Below are 21,818 nucleotides of genomic sequence, written 5' to 3'. Positions count from 1 at the left end.
GATGGGAACAAAAACGGGTTTGTTGTGTAAGATGTTGAAAGTGGGTTGTAGGTAGAGGCGAGATTTGATTTCAGAATCCACCAGTACACCACAGAAACTTTGGTCGCAGGAAATGTTGGGAAATGCACCTGCGCGTGCTCGGTGTCGTACGAGCAGCGTCCAGGTTTAGCCTCTGACTGTTTCTCTGTCCGGTGTTCTGTCCAGTGGTTCGGAAACCTGGTGACTCTGAGATGGTGGAATGAGACGTGGCTCAACGAGGGCTTTGCGTCGTACGTGGAGTACCTGGGAGCAGACTACGCTGAGCCCACCTGGAACTTCGTAAGTGTCGTCTTTGCTCTTCCAATCACAGAAATGTGCAGTTGAGTTTTAAAACCTATGTCCATGAAGCACGACACGTCTGACTGATGGCTCTGCTTCGTCGCAGAAAGATCGGGTGGTTCTTTACGACGTGCACAAAGTGTTTGCCGTGGACGCCCTGGCCTCCTCCCACCCGCTGTCCCGCCCGGCAGAGGAGGTCAACAGCCCTGCAGAGATCAGTGAAATGTTCAACACCATCTCCTACAGCAAGGTTTGACTCTCAGTGTGAGATCACACATCCCACGGTTTGGGACTGGAACCTGTTCCACGGCGCATTTAGTGAAACATTAAAACAGAAACCTGGGTGGGATGTTTGAGGTCGTGGGTTCATTTCCCTACCAAGGCTCCATTACTCAGTGTGCATCTGTTTGGAGTCTTCCTGGCTTTACTACACAGATGTTATGGGGTCATGGCCCCTCATCTCACTTTAAAAACACAGACCCAGTCACAGCCCACATGAGGGTGGAGACTGTTGTGGTTCCATCCCCATGAGGACCAGGCACTGAGCGAGGGTCCAGACCAAGTTTGTGTGACAGGATTGTTTTTTGTGTCTAACCCAAGCTGCATGTTTATGATGACATCATCAGAATGACATGTGTTTGGAACCCGTGCGTGAGCGTTTCCTCCAGCGACTGTGGTGTTTGTTTTGTTCAGGGAGCAGCGGTGCTCAGGATGCTGTCCGAGTTCCTCACTGAATCTGTGTTCGCCAAAGGACTCGCTGTGAGTAACGATAATCAGTCAACTGTGTGTGTGTGTGTGTGTGTGTGTGTGTGTGTGTGTGTGTGTGTGTGTGTGTGTGTGTGTGTGTGTGTGTGTGAGAGAGAGAGAGAGAGTGATGGAACATTTTAAGTTCCTCTCTTTGTTCTTCTGACCATCTTGATTTGGTGTCGTGCGGCTTCGTGGTCTTTGGGCTGAAGTCATGAGTTGTTCCTGATGTTTTCTCTTCATAGACTTACCTCAAGGCTTTTGCCTTTGACAACACTGTGTCCACAGATCTGTGGGATCATCTCCAGCAGGTCAGTGAACCAAAACACACAGCGACAGAAGTTTTTATTTTTAACTTTTTCTAATAAAAACATGCTGTGGTGTAGATTAACGGATTGTGGGTTTTTTATACAACTTGTCCAGTAGGCGGCAGGATAGAGGTGCTAAATCAGATGTAAAGCAGTGTGATTTGATTTGATCTACGAAAGAACTGACAGACAGGTGCATTATCAAAATAAAACACAAATATCAGGCCAATCACAGCGCAGAGGTGCAGCGAGCCTGCTGTGCTACGTGCTCAGTGTGCACAATGATCATCAAGCCAGCAGACAAAAATGTGTTCATGTGCTCATCACTCACACACTGCTGAGGAAGCGAACTGATCCCTGCAGAACATTCAAGATGTTGTTGGACTGTTCAGGTGAAATTCTGCATCGACTGATGACAGACAGCGACATGCCTCCATCATTTAGGCTAAAATAAGTGACACGGTGTTGTTACAGTTTCCGCGCCTGCGTCATTTAGGCTAAAATAGGCCATGGCTATTTGCGCGGCGGCCGTGTCCATAACTCTCATTTCACTATTCACACAGCAAGACTCTGGTGGCAAAACTTGGAACTACTTGTATAAACAAACATACTGCGGCCGGGTCCATAACTCTCATTTAATGCAGTATGTTTGTTTATAAATGTAGTTCCAATTTTTGCCACCAAAGTCTTGTTGTGCGAATAGTGAAATGAGAGTTATGGACACAGTGGCCGTGCAAATAGCCACTTCCACTAAAATAAGTGACGCAGCGTTGTTACAGTTTCCACGTCTGCGTCATTTAGGCTAAAATAAGTGACGCAGCGTTGTTACAGTTTCCACGTCTGCGTCATTTAGGCTAAAATAAGTGATTCGGCGTTGTTACAGTTTCCGTGCCTGTGTCATTTAGGCTAAAATAAGTGATTCGGCGTTGTTACAGTTTCCACGTCTGCGTCATTTAGGCTAAAATAAGTGACGCAGCGTTGTTACAGTTTCCCCGCCTGTGTCATTTAGGCTAAAATAAGTGATTCGGCGTTGTTACACTTTCCGTGCCTGCGTCATTTAGGCTAAAATAAGTGATTCGGCGTTGTTACACTTTCCGTGCCTGCGTCATTTAGGCTAAAATAAGTGACGAAGCTTTGTTACAGTTTCCACGTCTGCGTTATTTAGGCTAAAATAAGTGACGCAGCGTTGTTACAGTTTCCACGTCTGCGTCATTTAGGCTAAAATAAGTGATTCGGTGTTGTTACAGTTTCCGTGCCTGTGTCATTTAGGCTAAAATAAGTGATTCGGCGTTGTTACAGTTTTCCCGCCTGCGTCATTTAGGCTAAAATAAGTGATTCGGCGTTGTTACAGTTTCCTTGCTTGTGTCATTTAGGCTAAAATAAGTGATTCTGCGTTGTTACAGTTTCCTTGCCTGCGTCATTTAGGCTAAAATAAGTGATTCTGTTGGGGAAAGTGTAGTGACACGGACCTACAACAGGGGGCGCAAATGAACGGTCAATAGATGAGCCAAAAGGTAACAATTTAATGTTGTGAATGTGCACAACGACTATACAGACAATCTCAGAAAATGATAGCAGTCAATACACAAAGGTGACGTGTGGGCAGGCTCGAGGATAGAAGACGTCTGTCCTGAGAAGAGCCGGAACCACACGATTTCCGCCGCCACCGAACCTGGTGAATACTGGAGCCGCCAAGTCCCAAATTCCCAGGTGATCACCGTCCCCGACTGTCGGATCTGGTACTGCTGGTGAGGAGCACAAACAGTGAGATGTGGGTGTGTGTACACCCAGTAACAAAAACAGTCAGAAGGTGGAAAGTCACCTCCACCTCTAATCACACACTCGTGCAGCTCCTGTTAACCACTTATCTGGTTGGAGTGTGAAGCGAAGCCGTCGATGATCACACCAAACGCCAATCCCACAGATAAGGAAACACTTACAGGAAAACGGCTGCAAAGAAGTTCAGACTATTAGTCAATGTTGTAAGTCAGCAGAGAAATTACCTTCACAGGTAGATGATATCTCGGCAATGAGGTGGAGATGACATCCGGGTTTTATGGAGTAGTATGATGAAGCATAGATGGGTGACAGGTGTCATGAGATAATGAGTGACAGCTGTCACCTCCAGCTGTGTCCGTGGCGGCAGCGCCCTCTAGTGCCTGAAGCCTGCATTTCAGGCAGGGCGCCCTCTGGTGGTGGGCAAGCAGTACCTCTTCTTCTGGTGGCCCACACAACAGATTCGACGTTGTTACAGTTTCCGTGCCTGCGTCATTTAGGCTAAAATAAGTGATTCGGCGTTGTTACAGTTTCCTTGCCTGCGTGATTTAGGCTAAAATAAGTGATTCGGCGTTGTTACAGTTTCCTTGCCTGCGTCATTTAGGCTAAAATAAGTGATTCGACGTTGTTACAGTTTCCTTGCCTGCGTGATTTAGGCTAAAATAAGTGATTCGGCGTTGTTACAGTTTCCTTGCCTGCGTCATTTAGGCTAAAAAAGTGATTCGGCGTTGTTACAGTTTCCGTGCCTGCGTGATTTAGGCTAAAATAAGTGATTCGGCGTTGTTACAGTTTCCGTGCCTGCGTCATTTAGGCTAAAATAAGTGATTCGGCGTTGTTACAGTTTCCGTGCCTGCGTGATTTAGGCTAAAATAAGTGATTCGGCGTTGTTACAGTTTCCGTGCCTGCGTCATTTAGGCTAAAATAAGTGATTCGCCGTTGTTACAGTTTCCTTGCCTGCGTCATTTAGGCTAAAATAAGTGATGCAGCGTTGTTACAGTTTCCTTGCCTGCGTCATTTAGGCTAAAATAAGTGATGCAGCGTTGTTACAGTTTCCTTGCCTGCGTCATTTAGGCTAAAATAAGTGATTCGGCGTTGTTACAGTTTCCTTGCCTGCGTCATTTAGGCTAAAATAAGTGATTCGGCGTTGTTACAGTTTCCTTGCCTGCGTCATTTAGGCTAAAATAAGTGATTCGGCGTTGTTACAGTTTCCTTGCCTGCGTCATTTAGGCTAAAATAAGTGATTCGGCGTTGTTACAGTTTCCTTGCCTGCGTCATTTAGGCTAAAATAAGTGATTCGGCGTTGTTACAGTTTCCCCACCGGTGTCATTTAGGCTAAAATAAGTGATTCGACGTTGTTACAGTTTCCGTGCCTGCGTCATTTAGGCTAAAATAAGTGATTCGGCGTTGTTACAGTTTCCTTGCCTGCGTCATTTAGGCTAAAATAAGTGATTCGACGTTGTTACAGTTTCCTTGCCTGCGTCATTTAGGCTAAAATAAGTGATTCGACGTTGTTACAGTTTCCTTACCTGCGTCATTTAGGCTAAAATAAGTGATTCGACGTTGTTACAGTTTCCTTGCTTGTGTCATTTAGGCTAAAATAAGTTACACGGCATTGCTACAGTTTCCCCGCCTGTGTCATTTAGGCTAAAATAAGTGATTCGACGTTGTTACAGTTTCCTTGCTTGTGTCATTTAGGCTAAAATAAGTTACACGGCATTGCTACAGTTTCCCCGCCTGTGTCATTTAGGCTAAAATAAGTGATTCGACGTTGTTACAGTTTCCTTGCTTGTGTCATTTAGGCTAAAATAAGTTACACGGCATTGCTACAGTTTCCCCGCCTGTGTCATTTAGGCTAAAATAAGTGATTCGGCGTTGTTACTGTTTCCTTGCCTGCGTCATTTATTCTAAAATAAGTGATTCGCCGTTGTTACAGTTTCCTTGCCTGCGTCATTTAGGCTAAAATAAGTGATTCGGCGTTGTTACAGTTTCCTTGCCTGCGTCATTTACGCTAAAATAAGTGATTCGGCGTTGTTACAGTTTCCTTGCCTGCGTCATTTAGGCTAAAATAAGTGATTCGGCGTTGTTACAGTTTCCTTGCCTGCGTCATTTAGGCTAAAATAAGTGATTCGGCGTTGTTACAGTTTCCTTGCCTGCGTCATTTAGGCTAAAATAAGTGATTCGGCGTTGTTACAGTTTCCTTGCTTGTGTCATTTAGGCTAAAATAAGTGATTCTGCGTTGTTACAGTTTCCTTGCCTGCGTCATTTAGGCTAAAATAAGTGATTCTGTTGGGGAAAGTGTAGTGACACGGACCTACAACAGGGGGCGCAAATGAACGGTCAATAGATGAGCCAAAAGGTAACAATTTAATGTTGTGAATGTGCACAACGACTATACAGACAATCTCAGAAAATGATAGCAGTCAATACACAAAGGTGACGTGTGGGCAGGCTCGAGGATAGAAGACGTCTGTCCTGAGAAGAGCCGGAACCACACGATTTCCGCCGCCACCGAACCTGGTGAATACTGGAGCCGCCAAGTCCCAAAGTCCCAGGTGATCACCGTCCCCGACTGTCGGATCTGGTACTGCTGGTGAGGAGCACAAACAGTGAGATGTGGGTGTGTGTACACCCAGTAACAAAAACAGTCAGAAGGTGGAAAGTCACCTCCACCTCTAATCACACACTCGTGCAGCTCCTGTTAACCACTTATCTGGTTGGAGTGTGAAGCGAAGCCGTCGATGATCACACCAAACGCCAATCCCACAGATAAGGAAACACTTACAGGAAAACGGCTGCAAAGAAGTTCAGACTATTAGTCAATGTTGTAAGTCAGCAGAGAAATTACCTTCACAGGTAGATGATATCTCGGCAATGAGGTGGAGATGACATCCGGGTTTTATGGAGTAGTATGATGAAGCATAGATGGGTGACAGGTGTCATGAGATAATGAGTGACAGCTGTCACCTCCAGCTGTGTCCGTGGCGGCAGCGCCCTCTAGTGCCTGAAGCCTGCATTTCAGGCAGGGCGCCCTCTGGTGGTGGGCAAGCAGTACCTCTTCTTCTGGTGGCCCACACAACAGATTCGACGTTGTTACAGTTTCCGTGCCTGCGTCATTTAGGCTAAAATAAGTGATTCGACGTTGTTACAGTTTCCTTGCCTGCGTGATTTAGGCTAAAATAAGTGATTCGGCGTTGTTACAGTTTCCTTGCCTGCGTCATTTAGGCTAAAATAAGTGATTCGACGTTGTTACAGTTTCCTTGCCTGCGTGATTTAGGCTAAAATAAGTGATTCGGCGTTGTTACAGTTTCCTTGCCTGCGTCATTTAGGCTAAAAAAGTGATTCGGCGTTGTTACAGTTTCCGTGCCTGTGTGATTTAGGCTAAAATAAGTGATTCGGCGTTGTTACAGTTTCCGTGCCTGCGTCATTTAGGCTAAAATAAGTGATTCGCCGTTGTTACAGTTTCCTTGCCTGCATCATTTAGGCTAAAATAAGTGATTCGGCGTTGTTACAGTTTCCTTGCCTGCGTCATTTAGGCTAAAATAAGTGATGCAGCGTTGTTACAGTTTCCTTGCCTGCGTCATTTAGGCTAAAATAAGTGATGCAGCGTTGTTACAGTTTCCTTGCCTGCGTCATTTAGGCTAAAATAAGTGATTCGGCGTTGTTACAGTTTCCTTGCCTGCGTCATTTAGGCTAAAATAAGTGATTCGGCGTTGTTACAGTTTCCTTGCCTGCGTCATTTAGGCTAAAATAAGTGATTCGGCGTTGTTACAGTTTCCTTGCCTGCGTCATTTAGGCTAAAATAAGTGATTCGGCGTTGTTACAGTTTCCTTGCCTGCGTCATTTAGGCTAAAATAAGTGATTCGGCGTTGTTACAGTTTCCTTGCCTGCGTCATTTAGGCTAAAATAAGTGATTCGGCGTTGTTACAGTTTCCCCGCCGGTGTCATTTAGGCTAAAATAAGTGATTCGACGTTGTTACAGTTTCCGTGCCTGCGTCATTTAGGCTAAAATAAGTGATTCGGCGTTGTTACAGTTTCCTTGCCTGCGTCATTTAGGCTAAAATAAGTGATTCGGCGTTGTTACAGTTTCCTTGCCTGCGTCATTTAGGCTAAAATAAGTGATTCGGCGTTGTTACAGTTTCCTTGCCTGTGTCATTTAGGCTAAAATAAGTGATTCGCGTTGTTACAGTTTCCTTGCCTGCGTCATTTAGGCTAAAATAAGTGATTCGGCGTTGTTACAGTTTCCTTGCCTGCGTCATTTAGGCTAAAATAAGTGATTCGGCGTTGTTACAGTTTCCCCGCCGGTGTCATTTAGGCTAAAATAAGTGATTCGACGTTGTTACAGTTTCCGTGCCTGCGTCATTTAGGCTAAAATAAGTGATTCGGCGTTGTTACAGTTTCCTTGCCTGCGTCATTTAGGCTAAAATAAGTGATTCGACGTTGTTACAGTTTCCTTGCCTGCGTCATTTAGGCTAAAATAAGTGATTCGACGTTGTTACAGTTTCCTTACCTGCGTCATTTAGGCTAAAATAAGTGATTCGACGTTGTTACAGTTTCCTTGCTTGTGTCATTTAGGCTAAAATAAGTTACACGGCATTGCTACAGTTTCCCCGCCTGTGTCATTTAGGCTAAAATAAGTGATTCGACGTTGTTACAGTTTCCTTGCTTGTGTCATTTAGGCTAAAATAAGTTACACGGCATTGCTACAGTTTCCCCGCCTGTGTCATTTAGGCTAAAATAAGTGATTCGACGTTGTTACAGTTTCCTTGCTTGTGTCATTTAGGCTAAAATAAGTTACACGGCATTGCTACAGTTTCCCCGCCTGTGTCATTTAGGCTAAAATAAGTGATTCGGCGTTGTTACAGTTTCCTTGCCTGTGTCATTTAGGCTAAAATAAGTGATTCGGCGTTGTTACAGTTTCCTTGCCTGCGTCATTTAGGCTAAAATAAGTGACGCGGCGTTGTTACAGTTTCCGTGCCTGCGTCATTTAGGCTAAAATAAGTGATTCGGCGTTGTTACAGTTTCCTTGCCTGCGTCATTTACGCTAAAATAAGTGATTCGGCGTTGTTACAGTTTCCTTGCCTGCGTCATTTAGGCTAAAATAAGTGATTCGGCGTTGTTACAGTTTCCTTGCCTGCGTCATTTAGGCTAAAATAAGTGATTCGGCGTTGTTACAGTTTCCTTGCCTGCGTCATTTAGGCTAAAATAAGTGATTCGGCGTTGTTACAGTTTCCTTGCCTGCGTCTTTTAGGCTAAAATAAGTGATTCGCCGTTGTTACAGTTTCCTTGCCTGCGTCATTTAGGCTAAAATAAGTGATTCGGCGTTGTTACAGTTTCCTTGCCTGCGTCATTTAGGCTAAAATAAGTGATTCGGCGTTGTTACAGTTTCCTTGCCTGCGTCATTTAGGCTAAAATAAGTGATTCGACGTTGTTACAGTTTCCTTGCCTGCGTCATTTAGTCTAAAATAAGTGATTCGGCGTTGTTACAGTTTCCTTGCCTGCGTCATTTAGGCTAAAATAAGTGATTCGGCGTTGTTACAGTTTCCTTGCCTGCGTCATTTAGGCTAAAATAAGTGATTCGGCGTTGTTACAGTTTCCGTGCCTGCGTCATTTAGGCTAAAATAAGTGATTCGGCGTTGTTACTGTTTCCTTGCCTGCGTCATTTAGGCTAAAATAAGTGATTCGGCGTTGTTACAGTTTCCTTGCCTGCGTCATTTAGGCTAAAATAAGTGATTCGGCGTTGTTACAGTTTCCGTGCCTGCGTCATTTAGGCTAAAATAAGTGATTCGGCGTTGTTACAGTTTCCTTGCCTGCGTCATTTAGGCTAAAATAAGTGATTCGGCGTTGTTACAGTTTCCGTGCCTGCGTCATTTAGGCTAAAATAAGTGATTCGGTGTTGTTACAGTTTCCCCGCCGGTGTCATTTAGGCTAAAATAAGTGATTCGGCGTTGTTACAGTTTCCGTGCCTGCGTCATTTAGGCTAAAATAAGTGATTCGGCGTTGTTACAGTTTCCGTGCCTGCGTCATTTAGGCTAAAATAAGTGATTCGCCGTTGTTACAGTTTCCTTGCCTGCGTCATTTAGGCTAAAATAAGTGATTCGGCGTTGTTACAGTTTCCTTGCCTGCGTCATTTAGGCTAAAATAAGTGATGCGGCGTTGTTACAGTTTCCTTGCCTGCGTCATTTAGGCTAAAATAAGTGATGCGGCGTTGTTACAGTTTCCTTGCCTGCGTCATTTAGGCTAAAATAAGTGATTCGGCGTTGTTACAGTTTCCGTGCCTGCGTCATTTAGGCTAAAATAAGTGATTCGGCGTTGTTACAGTTTCCTTGCCTGCGTCATTTAGGCTAAAATAAGTGATTCGGCGTTGTTACAGTTTCCTTGCCTGCGTCATTTAGGCTAAAATAAGTGATTCGGCGTTGTTACAGTTTCCTTGCCTGCGTCTTTTAGGCTAAAATAAGTGATTCGCCGTTGTTACAGTTTCCTTGCCTGCGTCATTTAGGCTAAAATAAGTGATTCGGCGTTGTTACAGTTTCCTTGCCTGCGTCATTTAGGCTAAAATAAGTGATTCGGCGTTGTTACAGTTTCCTTGCCTGCGTCATTTAGGCTAAAATAAGTGATTCGACGTTGTTACAGTTTCCTTGCCTGCGTCATTTAGGCTAAAATAAGTGATTCGGCGTTGTTACAGTTTCCTTGCCTGCGTCATTTAGGCTAAAATAAGTGATTCGGCGTTGTTACAGTTTCCTTGCCTGCGTCATTTAGGCTAAAATAAGTGATTCGGCGTTGTTACAGTTTCCGTGCCTGCGTCATTTAGGCTAAAATAAGTGATTCGGCGTTGTTACTGTTTCCTTGCCTGCGTCATTTAGGCTAAAATAAGTGATTCGGCGTTGTTACAGTTTCCTTGCCTGCGTCATTTAGGCTAAAATAAGTGATTCGGCGTTGTTACAGTTTCCGTGCCTGCGTCATTTAGGCTAAAATAAGTGATTCGGCGTTGTTACTGTTTCCTTGCCTGCGTCATTTAGGCTAAAATAAGTGATTCGGCGTTGTTACAGTTTCCGTGCCTGCGTCATTTAGGCTAAAATAAGTGATTCGGTGTTGTTACAGTTTCCCCGCCGGTGTCATTTAGGCTAAAATAAGTGATTCGGCGTTGTTACAGTTTCCGTGCCTGCGTCATTTAGGCTAAAATAAGTGATTCGGCGTTGTTACAGTTTCCGTGCCTGCGTCATTTAGGCTAAAATAAGTGATTCGCCGTTGTTACAGTTTCCTTGCCTGCGTCATTTAGGCTAAAATAAGTGATTCGGCGTTGTTACAGTTTCCTTGCCTGCGTCATTTAGGCTAAAATAAGTGATGCGGCGTTGTTACAGTTTCCTTGCCTGCGTCATTTAGGCTAAAATAAGTGATGCGGCGTTGTTACAGTTTCCTTGCCTGCGTCATTTAGGCTAAAATAAGTGATTCGGCGTTGTTACAGTTTCCTTGCCTGCGTCATTTAGGCTAAAATAAGTGATTCGGCGTTGTTACAGTTTCCTTGCCTGCGTCATTTAGGCTAAAATAAGTGATTCGGCGTTGTTACAGTTTCCTTGCCTGCGTCATTTAGGCTAAAATAAGTGATTCGGCGTTGTTACAGTTTCCTTGCCTGCGTCATTTAGGCTAAAATAAGTGATTCGGCGTTGTTACAGTTTCCCCGCCGGTGTCATTTAGGCTAAAATAAGTGATTCGGCGTTGTTACAGTTTCCGTGCCTGCGTCATTTAGGCTAAAATAAGTGATTCGGCGTTGTTACAGTTTCCTTGCCTGCGTCATTTAGGCTAAAATAAGTGACGCGGTGTTGTTACAGTTTCCTTGCCTGTGTCATTTAGGCTAAAATAAGTTACACGGCATTGCTACAGTTTCCCCGCCTGTGTCATTTAGGCTAAAATAAGTGATTCGGCGTTGTTACTGTTTCCTTGCCTGCGTCATTTATTCTAAAATAAGTGATTTGGCGTTGTTACAGTTTCCTTGTCTGCGTCATTTAGGCTAAAATAAGTGATTCGGCGTTGTTACAGTTTCCTTGCCTGCGTCATTTAGGCTAAAATAAGTGATTCGGCGTTGTTACAGTTTCCTTGCCTGCGTCATTTACGCTAAAATAAGTGATTCGGCGTTGTTACAGTTTCCTTGCCTGCGTCATTTAGGCTAAAATAAGTGATTCGGCGTTGTTACAGTTTCCTTGCCTGCGTCATTTAGGCTAAAATAAGTGATTCGGCGTTGTTACAGTTTCCTTGCCTGCGTCATTTAGGCTAAAATAAGTGATTCGGCGTTGTTACAGTTTCCTTGCCTGCGTCTTTTAGGCTAAAATAAGTGATTCGCCGTTGTTACAGTTTCCTTGCCTGCGTCATTTAGGCTAAAATAAGTGATTCGGCGTTGTTACAGTTTCCTTGCCTGCGTCATTTAGGCTAAAATAAGTGATTCGACGTTGTTACAGTTTCCGTGCCTGCGTCATTTAGGCTAAAATAAGTGATTCGGCGTTGTTACAGTTTCCTTGCCTGCGTCATTTAGGCTAAAATAAGTGATTCGGCGTTGTTACAGTTTCCTTGCCTGCGTCATTTAGGCTAAAATAAGTGATTCGGCGTTGTTACAGTTTCCGTGCCTGCGTCATTTAGGCTAAAATAAGTGATTCGGCGTTGTTACTGTTTCCTTGCCTGCGTCATTTAGGCTAAAATAAGTGATTCGGCGTTGTTACAGTTTCCGTGCCTGCGTCATTTAGGCTAAAATAAGTGATTCGGTGTTGTTACAGTTTCCCCGCCGGTGTCATTTAAGGGCTAAAGTTCCGGTGTCATTTAGGCTAAAATAAGTGATTCGGCGTTGTTACAGTTTCCGTGCCTGCGTCATTTAGGCTAAAATAAGTGATTCGGCGTTGTTACAGTTTCCGTGCCTGCGTCATTTAGGCTAAAATAAGTGATTCGCCGTTGTTACAGTTTCCTTGCCTGCGTCATTTAGGCTAAAATAAGTGATTCGGCGTTGTTACAGTTTCCTTGCCTGCGTCATTTAGGCTAAAATAAGTGATGCGGCGTTGTTACAGTTTCCTTGCCTGCGTCATTTAGGCTAAAATAAGTGATGCGGCGTTGTTACAGTTTCCTTGCCTGCGTCATTTAGGCTAAAATAAGTGATTCGGCGTTGTTACAGTTTCCTTGCCTGCGTCATTTAGGCTAAAATAAGTGATTCGGCGTTGTTACAGTTTCCTTGCCTGCGTCATTTAGGCTAAAATAAGTGATTCGGCGTTGTTACAGTTTCCTTGCCTGCGTCATTTAGGCTAAAATAAGTGATTCGGCGTTGTTACAGTTTCCTTGCCTGCGTCATTTAGGCTAAAATAAGTGATTCGGCGTTGTTACAGTTTCCCCGCCGGTGTCATTTAGGCTAAAATAAGTGATTCGGCGTTGTTACAGTTTCCGTGCCTGCGTCATTTAGGCTAAAATAAGTGATTCGGCGTTGTTACAGTTTCCTTGCCTGCGTCATTTAGGCTAAAATAAGTGACGCGGTGTTGTTACAGTTTCCTTGCCTGTGTCATTTAGGCTAAAATAAGTTACACGGCATTGCTACAGTTTCCCCGCCTGTGTCATTTAGGCTAAAATAAGTGATTCGGCGTTGTTACTGTTTCCTTGCCTGCGTCATTTATTCTAAAATAAGTGATTTGGCGTTGTTACAGTTTCCTTGTCTGCGTCATTTAGGCTAAAATAAGTGATTCGGCGTTGTTACAGTTTCCTTGCCTGCGTCATTTAGGCTAAAATAAGTGATTCGGCGTTGTTACAGTTTCCTTGCCTGCGTCATTTACGCTAAAATAAGTGATTCGGCGTTGTTACAGTTTCCTTGCCTGCGTCATTTAGGCTAAAATAAGTGATTCGGCGTTGTTACAGTTTCCTTGCCTGCGTCATTTAGGCTAAAATAAGTGATTCGGCGTTGTTACAGTTTCCTTGCCTGCGTCATTTAGGCTAAAATAAGTGATTCGGCGTTGTTACAGTTTCCTTGCCTGCGTCATTTAGGCTAAAATAAGTGATTCGCCGTTGTTACAGTTTCCTTGCCTGCGTCATTTAGGCTAAAATAAGTGATTCGGCGTTGTTACAGTTTCCTTGCCTGCGTCATTTAGGCTAAAATAAGTGATTCGACGTTGTTACAGTTTCCTTGCCTGCGTCATTTAGGCTAAAATAAGTGATTCGGCGTTGTTACAGTTTCCTTGCCTGCGTCATTTAGGCTAAAATAAGTGATTCGGCGTTGTTACAGTTTCCTTGCCTGCGTCATTTAGGCTAAAATAAGTGATTCGGCGTTGTTACAGTTTCCGTGCCTGCGTCATTTAGGCTAAAATAAGTGATTCGGCGTTGTTACTGTTTCCTTGCCTGCGTCATTTAGGCTAAAATAAGTGATTCGGCGTTGTTACAGTTTCCTTGCCTGCGTCATTTAGGCTAAAATAAGTGATTTGGCGTTGTTACAGTTTCCGTGCCTGCGTCATTTAGGCTAAAATAAGTGATTCGGCGTTGTTACTGTTTCCTTGCCTGCGTCATTTAGGCTAAAATAAGTGATTCGGCGTTGTTACAGTTTCCGTGCCTGCGTCATTTAGGCTAAAATAAGTGATTCGGTGTTGTTACAGTTTCCCCGCCGGTGTCATTTAGGCTAAAATAAGTGATTCGGCGTTGTTACAGTTTCCGTGCCTGCGTCATTTAGGCTAAAATAAGTGATTCGGCGTTGTTACAGTTTCCGTGCCTGCGTCATTTAGGCTAAAATAAGTGATTCGCCGTTGTTACAGTTTCCTTGCCTGCGTCATTTAGGCTAAAATAAGTGATTCGGCGTTGTTACAGTTTCCTTGCCTGCGTCATTTAGGCTAAAATAAGTGATGCGGCGTTGTTACAGTTTCCTTGCCTGCGTCATTTAGGCTAAAATAAGTGATGCGGCGTTGTTACAGTTTCCTTGCCTGCGTCATTTAGGCTAAAATAAGTGATTCGGCGTTGTTACAGTTTCCTTGCCTGCGTCATTTAGGCTAAAATAAGTGATTCGGCGTTGTTACAGTTTCCTTGCCTGCGTCATTTAGGCTAAAATAAGTGATTCGGCGTTGTTACAGTTTCCTTGCCTGCGTCATTTAGGCTAAAATAAGTGATTCGGCGTTGTTACAGTTTCCTTGCCTGCGTCATTTAGGCTAAAATAAGTGATTCGGCGTTGTTACAGTTTCCCCGCCGGTGTCATTTAGGCTAAAATAAGTGATTCGGCGTTGTTACAGTTTCCGTGCCTGCGTCATTTAGGCTAAAATAAGTGATTCGGCGTTGTTACAGTTTCCTTGCCTGCGTCATTTAGGCTAAAATAAGTGACGCGGTGTTGTTACAGTTTCCTTGCCTGTGTCATTTAGGCTAAAATAAGTTACACGGCATTGCTACAGTTTCCCCGCCTGTGTCATTTAGGCTAAAATAAGTGATTCGGCGTTGTTACAGTTTCCTTGCCTGCGTCATTTAGGCAAAAATAAGTGATTCAGCGTTGTTACAGTTTCCCCGCCGGTGTCATTTAGGCTAAAATAAGTGATTCGGCGTTGTTACAGTTTCCTTGCCTGCGTCATTTAGGCTAAAATAAGTGATTCGGCGTTGTTACAGTTTCCCCGCCGGTGTCATTTAGGCTAAAATAAGTGATTCGGCGTTGTTACAGTTTCCGTGCCTGCGTCATTTAGGCTAAAATAAGTGATTCGGCGTTGTTACAGTTTCCTTGCCTGCGTCATTTACGCTAAAATAAGTGATTCGGCGTTGTTACAGTTTCCTTGCCTGCGTCATTTAGGCTAAAATAAGTGATTCGGCGTTGTTACAGTTTCCTTGCCTGCGTCATTTAGGCTAAAATAAGTGATTCGGCGTTGTTACAGTTTCCTTGCCTGCGTCATTTAGGCTAAAATAAGTGATTCGGCGTTGTTACAGTTTCCTTGCCTGCGTCTTTTAGGCTAAAATAAGTGATTCGCCGTTGTTACAGTTTCCTTGCCTGCGTCATTTAGGCTAAAATAAGTGATTCGGCGTTGTTACAGTTTCCTTGCCTGCGTCATTTAGGCAAAAATAAGTGATTCGGTGTTGTTACAGTTTCCGTGCCTGCGTCATTTAGGCTAAAATAAGTGATTCGGCGTTGTTACAGTTTCCGTGCCTGCGTCATTTAGGCTAAAATAAGTGATTCGCCGTTGTTACAGTTTCCTTGCCTGCGTCATTTAGGCTAAAATAAGTGATTCGGCGTTGTTACAGTTTCCTTGCCTGCGTCATTTATGCTAAAATAAGTGATGCGGAGTTGTTACAGTTTCCTTGCCTGAGTCATTTAGGCTAAAATAAGTGATTCGGCGTTGTTACAGTTTCCTTGCCTGCGTCATTTAGGCTAAAATAAGTGATTCGGCGTTGTTACAGTTTCCTTGCCTGCGTCATTTAGGCTAAAATAAGTGATTCGGCGTTGTTACAGTTTCCCCGCCGGTGTCATTTAGGCTAAAATAAGTGATTCGGCGTTGTTACAGTTTCCGTGCCTGCGTCATTTAGGCTAAAATAAGTGATTCGGCGTTGTTACAGTTTGCTTGCCTGCGTCATTTAGGCTAAAATAAGTGATTCGGCGTTGTTACAGTTTCCTTGCCTGTGTCATTTAGGCTAAAATAAGTGATTCGGCGTTGTTACAGTTTGCTTGCCTGCGTCATTTAGGCTAAAATAAGTGATTCGGCGTTGTTACAGTTTGCTTGCCTGCGTCATTTAGGCTAAAATAAGTGATTCAGCGTTGTTACAGTTTCCTTGCCTGCGTCATTTAGGCTAAAATAAGTGATTCGGCGTTGTTACAGTTTCCTTGCCTGCGTCATTTAGGCTAAAATAAGTGATTCGGCGTTGTTACAGTTTCCTTGCCTGCGTCATTTAGGCTAAAATAAGTGATTCGGCGTTGTTACAGTTTCCTTGCCTGCGTCATTTAGGCTAAAATAAGTGATTCGGCGTTGTTACAGTTTCCTTGCCTGCGTCATTTAGGCTAAAATAAGTGATTCGGCGTTGTTACAGTTTCCCCGCCGGTGTCATTTAGGCTAAAATAAGTGATTCGGCGTTGTTACAGTTTCCGTGCCTGCGTCATTTAGGCTAAAATAAGTGATTCGGCGTTGTTACAGTTTGCTTGCCTGCGTCATTTAGGCTAAAATAAGTGATTCGGCGTTGTTACAGTTTCCTTGCCTGCGTCATTTAGGCTAAAATAAGTGATTCGGCGTTGTTACAGTTTGCTTGCCTGCGTCATTTAGGCTAAAATAAGTGATTCGGCGTTGTTACAGTTTGCTTGCCTGCGTCATTTAGGCTAAAATAAGTGATTCGGCGTTGTTACAGTTTCCTTGCCTGCGTCATTTAGGCTAAAATAAGTGATTCGGCGTTGTTACAGTTTGCTTGCCTGCGTCATTTAGGCTAAAATAAGTGATTCGGCGTTGTTACAGTTTGCTTGCCTGCGTCATTTAGGCTAAAATAAGTGATTCGGCGTTGTTACAGTTTCCTTGCCTGCGTCATTTAGGCTAAAATAAGTGATTCGGCGTTGTTACAGTTTCCTTGCCTGCGTCATTTAGGCTAAAATAAGTGATTCGGCGTTGTTACAGTTTCCTTGCCTGCGTCATTTAGGCTAAAATAAGTGATTCGGCGTTGTTACAGTTTCCTTACCTGCGTCATTTAGGCTAAAATAAGTGATTCGGTGTTGTTACAGTTTCCTTGCCTGCGTCATTTAGGCTAAAATAAGTGATTCGGCGTTGTTACAGTTTCCTTACCTGTGTCATTTAGGCTAAAATAAGTGATTCGGCGTTGTTACAGTTTCCTTGCCTGCGTCATTTAGGCTAAAATAAGTGATTCGGCGTTGTTACAGTTTCCTTGCCTGCGTCATTTAGGCCAAAATAAGTGATTTGGCGTTGTTACAGTTTCCTTGCCTGCGTCATTTAGGCTAAAATAAGTGATTCGGCGTTGTTACAGTTTCCTTGCCTGCGTCATTTAGGCTAAAATAAGTGATTCGGCGTTGTTACAGTTTCCCCGCCGGTGTCATTTAGGCTAAAATAAGTGATTCGGCGTTGTTACAGTTTCCGTGCCTGCGTCATTTAGGCTAAAATAAGTGATTCGGCGTTGTTACAGTTTCCTTGCCTGCGTCATTTAGGCTAAAATAAGTGACGCGGTGTTGTTACAGTTTCCTTGCCTGTGTCATTTAGGCTAAAATAAGTTACACGGCATTGCTACAGTTTCCCCACCTGTGTCATTTAGGCTAAAATAAGTGATTCGGCGTTGTTACAGTTTCCTTGCCTGTGTCATTTAGGCAAAAATAAGTGATTCGGCGTTGTTACAGTTTCCCCGCCGGTGTCATTTAGGCTAAAATAAGTGATTCGGCGTTGTTACAGTTTCCTTGCCTGCGTCATTTAGGCTAAAATAAGTGATTCGGCGTTGTTACAGTTTCCCCGCCGGTGTCATTTAGGCTAAAATAAGTGATTCGGCGTTGTTACAGTTTCCGTGCCTGCGTCATTTAGGCTAAAATAAGTGATTCGGCGTTGTTACAGTTTCCTTGCCTGCGTCATTTAGGCTAAAATAAGTGACGCGGTGTTGTTACAGTTTCCTTGCCTGTGTCATTTAGGCTAAAATAAGTTACACGGCATTGCTACAGTTTCCCCGCCTGTGTCATTTAGGCTAAAGTAAGTGATTCGGCGTTGTTACTGTTTCCTTGCCTGCGTCATTTATTCTAAAATAAGTGATTCGGCGTTGTTACAGTTTCCTTGTCTGCGTCATTTAGGCTAAAATAAGTGATTCGGCGTTGTTACAGTTTCCGTGCCTGCGTCATTTAGGCTAAAATAAGTGATTCGGCGTTGTTACAGTTTCCTTGCCTGCGTCATTTACGCTAAAATAAGTGATTCGGCGTTGTTACAGTTTCCTTGCCTGCGTCATTTAGGCTAAAATAAGTGATTCGGCGTTGTTACAGTTTCCTTGCCTGCGTCATTTAGGCTAAAATAAGTGATTCGGCGTTGTTACAGTTTCCTTGCCTGCGTCATTTAGGCTAAAATAAGTGATTCGGCGTTGTTACAGTTTCCTTGCCTGCGTCTTTTAGGCTAAAATAAGTGATTCGCCGTTGTTACAGTTTCCTTGCCTGCGTCATTTAGGCTAAAATAAGTGATTCGGCGTTGTTACAGTTTCCTTGCCTGCGTCATTTAGGCAAAAATAAGTGATTCGGCGTTGTTACAGTTTCCGTGCCTGCGTCATTTAGGCTAAAATAAGTGATTCGGCGTTGTTACAGTTTCCTTGCCTGCGTCATTTAGGCTAAAATAAGTGATTCGCCGTTGTTACAGTTTCCTTGCCTGCGTCATTTAGGCTAAAATAAGTGATTCGGCGTTGTTACAGTTTCCTTGCCTGCGTCATTTATGCTAAAATAAGTGATGCGGAGTTGTTACAGTTTCCTTGCCTGAGTCATTTAGGCTAAAATAAGTGATTCGGCGTTGTTACAGTTTCCTTGCCTGCGTCATTTAGGCTAAAATAAGTGATTCGGCGTTGTTACAGTTTCCTTGCCTGCGTCATTTAGGCTAAAATAAGTGATTCGGCGTTGTTACAGTTTCCCCGCCGGTGTCATTTAGGCTAAAATAAGTGATTCGGCGTTGTTACAGTTTCCGTGCCTGCGTCATTTAGGCTAAAATAAGTGATTCGGCGTTGTTACAGTTTGCTTGCCTGCGTCATTTAGGCTAAAATAAGTGATTCGGCGTTGTTACAGTTTCCTTGCCTGCGTCATTTAGGCTAAAATAAGTGATTCGGCGTTGTTACAGTTTGCTTGCCTGCGTCATTTAGGCTAAAATAAGTGATTCGGCGTTGTTACAGTTTGCTTGCCTGCGTCATTTAGGCTAAAATAAGTGATTCGGCGTTGTTACAGTTTCCTTGCCTGCGTCATTTAGGCTAAAATAAGTGATTCGGCGTTGTTACAGTTTCCTTGCCTGCGTCATTTAGGCTAAAATAAGTGATGCGGCGTTGTTACAGTTTCCTTGCCTGCGTCATTTAGGCTAAAATAAGTGATTCGGCGTTGTTACAGTTTCCTTGCCTGCGTCATTTAGGCTAAAATAAGTGATTCGGCGTTGTTACAGTTTCCTTGCCTGCGTCATTTAGGCTAAAATAAGTGATTCGGCGTTGTTACAGTTTCCCCACCGGTGTCATTTAGGCTAAAATAAGTGATTCGGCGTTGTTACAGTTTCCGTGCCTGCGTCATTTAGGCTAAAATAAGTGATTCGGCGTTGTTACAGTTTGCTTGCCTGCGTCATTTAGGCTAAAATAAGTGATTCGGCGTTGTTACAGTTTCCTTGCCTGCGTCATTTAGGCTAAAATAAGTGATTCGGCGTTGTTACAGTTTGCTTGCCTGCGTCATTTAGGCTAAAATAAGTGATTCGGCGTTGTTACAGTTTGCTTGCCTGCGTCATTTAGGCTAAAATAAGTGATTCGGCGTTGTTACAGTTTCCTTGCCTGCGTCATTTAGGCTAAAATAAGTGATTCGGCGTTGTTACAGTTTGCTTGCCTGCGTCATTTAGGCTAAAATAAGTGATTCGGCGTTGTTACAGTTTGCTTGCCTGCGTCATTTAGGCTAAAATAAGTGATTCGGCGTTGTTACAGTTTCCTTGCCTGCGTCATTTAGGCTAAAATAAGTGATTCGGCGTTGTTACAGTTTCCTTGCCTACGTCATTTAGGCTAAAATAAGTGATTCTGCGTTGTTACAGTTTCCTTGCCTGCGTCATTTAGGCTAAAATAAGTGATTCGGCGTTGTTACAGTTTCCTTACCTGCGTCATTTAGGCTAAAATAAGTGATTCGGTGTTGTTACAGTTTCCTTGCCTGCGTCATTTAGGCTAAAATAAGTGATTCGGCGTTGTTACAGTTTCCTTACCTGCGTCATTTAGGCTAAAATAAGTGATTCGGTGTTGTTACAGTTTCCTTGCCTGCGTCATTTAGGCTAAAATAAGTGATTCGGCGTTGTTACAGTTTCCTTGCCTGTGTCATTTAGGCCAAAATAAGTGATTTGGCGTTGTTACAGTTTCCTTGCCTGCGTCATTTTGGCCAAAATAAGTGATTTGGCGTTGTTACAGTTTCCTTGCCTGCGTCATTTAGGCTAAAATAAGTGATTCGGCGTTGTTACAGTTTGCTTGCCTGCGTCATTTAGGCTAAAATAAGTGATTCGGCGTTGTTACAGTTTGCTTGCCTGCGTCATTTAGGCTAAAATAAGTGATTCGGCGTTGTTACAGTTTGCTTGCCTGCGTCATTTAGGCTAAAATAAGTGATTCGGCGTTGTTACAGTTTCCTTGCCTGCGTCATTTAGGCTAAAATAAGTGATTCGGCGTTGTTACAGTTTGCTTGCCTGCGTCATTTAGGCTAAAATAAGTGATTCGGCGTTGTTACAGTTTGCTTGCCTGCGTCATTTAGGCTAAAATAAGTGATTCGGCGTTGTTACAGTTTCCTTGCCTGCGTCATTTAGGCTAAAATAAGTGATTCGGCGTTGTTACAGTTTCCTTGCCTGCGTCATTTAGGCTAAAATAAGTGATGCGGCGTTGTTACAGTTTCCTTGCCTGCGTCATTTAGGCTAAAATAAGTGATTCGGCGTTGTTACAGTTTCCTTGCCTGCGTCATTTAGGCTAAAATAAGTGATTCGGCGTTGTTACAGTTTCCTTGCCTGCGTCATTTAGGCTAAAATAAGTGATTCGGCGTTGTTACAGTTTCCCCGCCGGTGTCATTTAGGCTAAAATAAGTGATTCGGCGTTGTTACAGTTTCCGTGCCTGCGTCATTTAGGCTAAAATAAGTGATTCGGCGTTGTTACAGTTTGCTTGCCTGCGTCATTTAGGCTAAAATAAGTGATTCGGCGTTGTTACAGTTTCCTTGCCTGCGTCATTTAGGCTAAATAAGTGATTCGGCGTTGTTACAGTTTGCTTGCCTGCGTCATTTAGGCTAAAATAAGTGATTCGGCGTTGTTACAGTTTGCTTGCCTGCGTCATTTAGGCTAAAATAAGTGATTCGGCGTTGTTACAGTTTCCTTGCCTGCGTCATTTAGGCTAAAATAAGTGATTCGGCGTTGTTACAGTTTCCTTGCCTGCGTCATTTAGGCTAAAATAAGTGATTCGGCGTTGTTACAGTTTCCTTGCCTGCGTCATTTAGGCTAAAATAAGTGATTCGGCGTTGTTACAGTTTCCTTACCTGCGTCATTTAGGCTAAAATAAATGATTCGGTGTTGTTACAGTTTCCTTGCCTGCGTCATTTAGGCTAAAATAAGTGATTCGGCGTTGTTACAGTTTCCTTACCTGCGTCATTTAGGCTAAAATAAGTGATTCGGTGTTGTTACAGTTTCCTTGCCTGCGTCATTTAGGCTAAAATAAGTGATTCGGCGTTGTTACAGTTTCCTTGCCTGCGTCATTTAGGCCAAAATAAGTGATTCGGCGTTGTTACAGTTTCCTTGCCTGCGTCATTTAGGCTAAAATAAGTGATTCGGCGTTGTTACAGTTTCCTTGCCTGCGTCATTTAGGCTAAAATAAGTGATTCGGCGTTGTTACAGTTTGCTTGCCTGCGTCATTTAGGCTAAAATAAGTGATTCGGCGTTGTTACAGTTTGCTTGCCTGCGTCATTTAGGCTAAAATAAGTGATTCGGCGTTGTTACAGTTTCCTTGCCTGCGTCATTTAGGCTAAAATAAGTGATTCGGCGTTGTTACAGTTTCCT

General features: G+C 43.5%; 1 protein-coding gene across 1 annotated transcript in view; it reads left to right on the top strand.

Moving 5' to 3' along the window:
- Positions 1 to 21,818, top strand: part of LOC117522007 (aminopeptidase N-like) — a 58,248-nt gene that overhangs the window by 17,250 nt on the left and 19,180 nt on the right. Inside the window, exons 7-10 of the mRNA XM_034183379.1 lie at positions 205 to 318; positions 425 to 568; positions 1,012 to 1,077; positions 1,308 to 1,373. Coding sequence (XP_034039270.1) covers positions 205 to 318; positions 425 to 568; positions 1,012 to 1,077; positions 1,308 to 1,373 — 390 coding nt within the window. The remainder of the gene's footprint in view (positions 1 to 204; positions 319 to 424; positions 569 to 1,011; positions 1,078 to 1,307; positions 1,374 to 21,818) is intronic.

Source organism: Thalassophryne amazonica, chromosome 2 (genome assembly GCF_902500255.1).
Source record: "Thalassophryne amazonica chromosome 2, fThaAma1.1, whole genome shotgun sequence".
Lineage (NCBI taxonomy): Eukaryota > Metazoa > Chordata > Actinopteri > Batrachoidiformes > Batrachoididae > Thalassophryne > Thalassophryne amazonica.
This window is presented reverse-complemented; position numbering and strand designations above follow the sequence as displayed.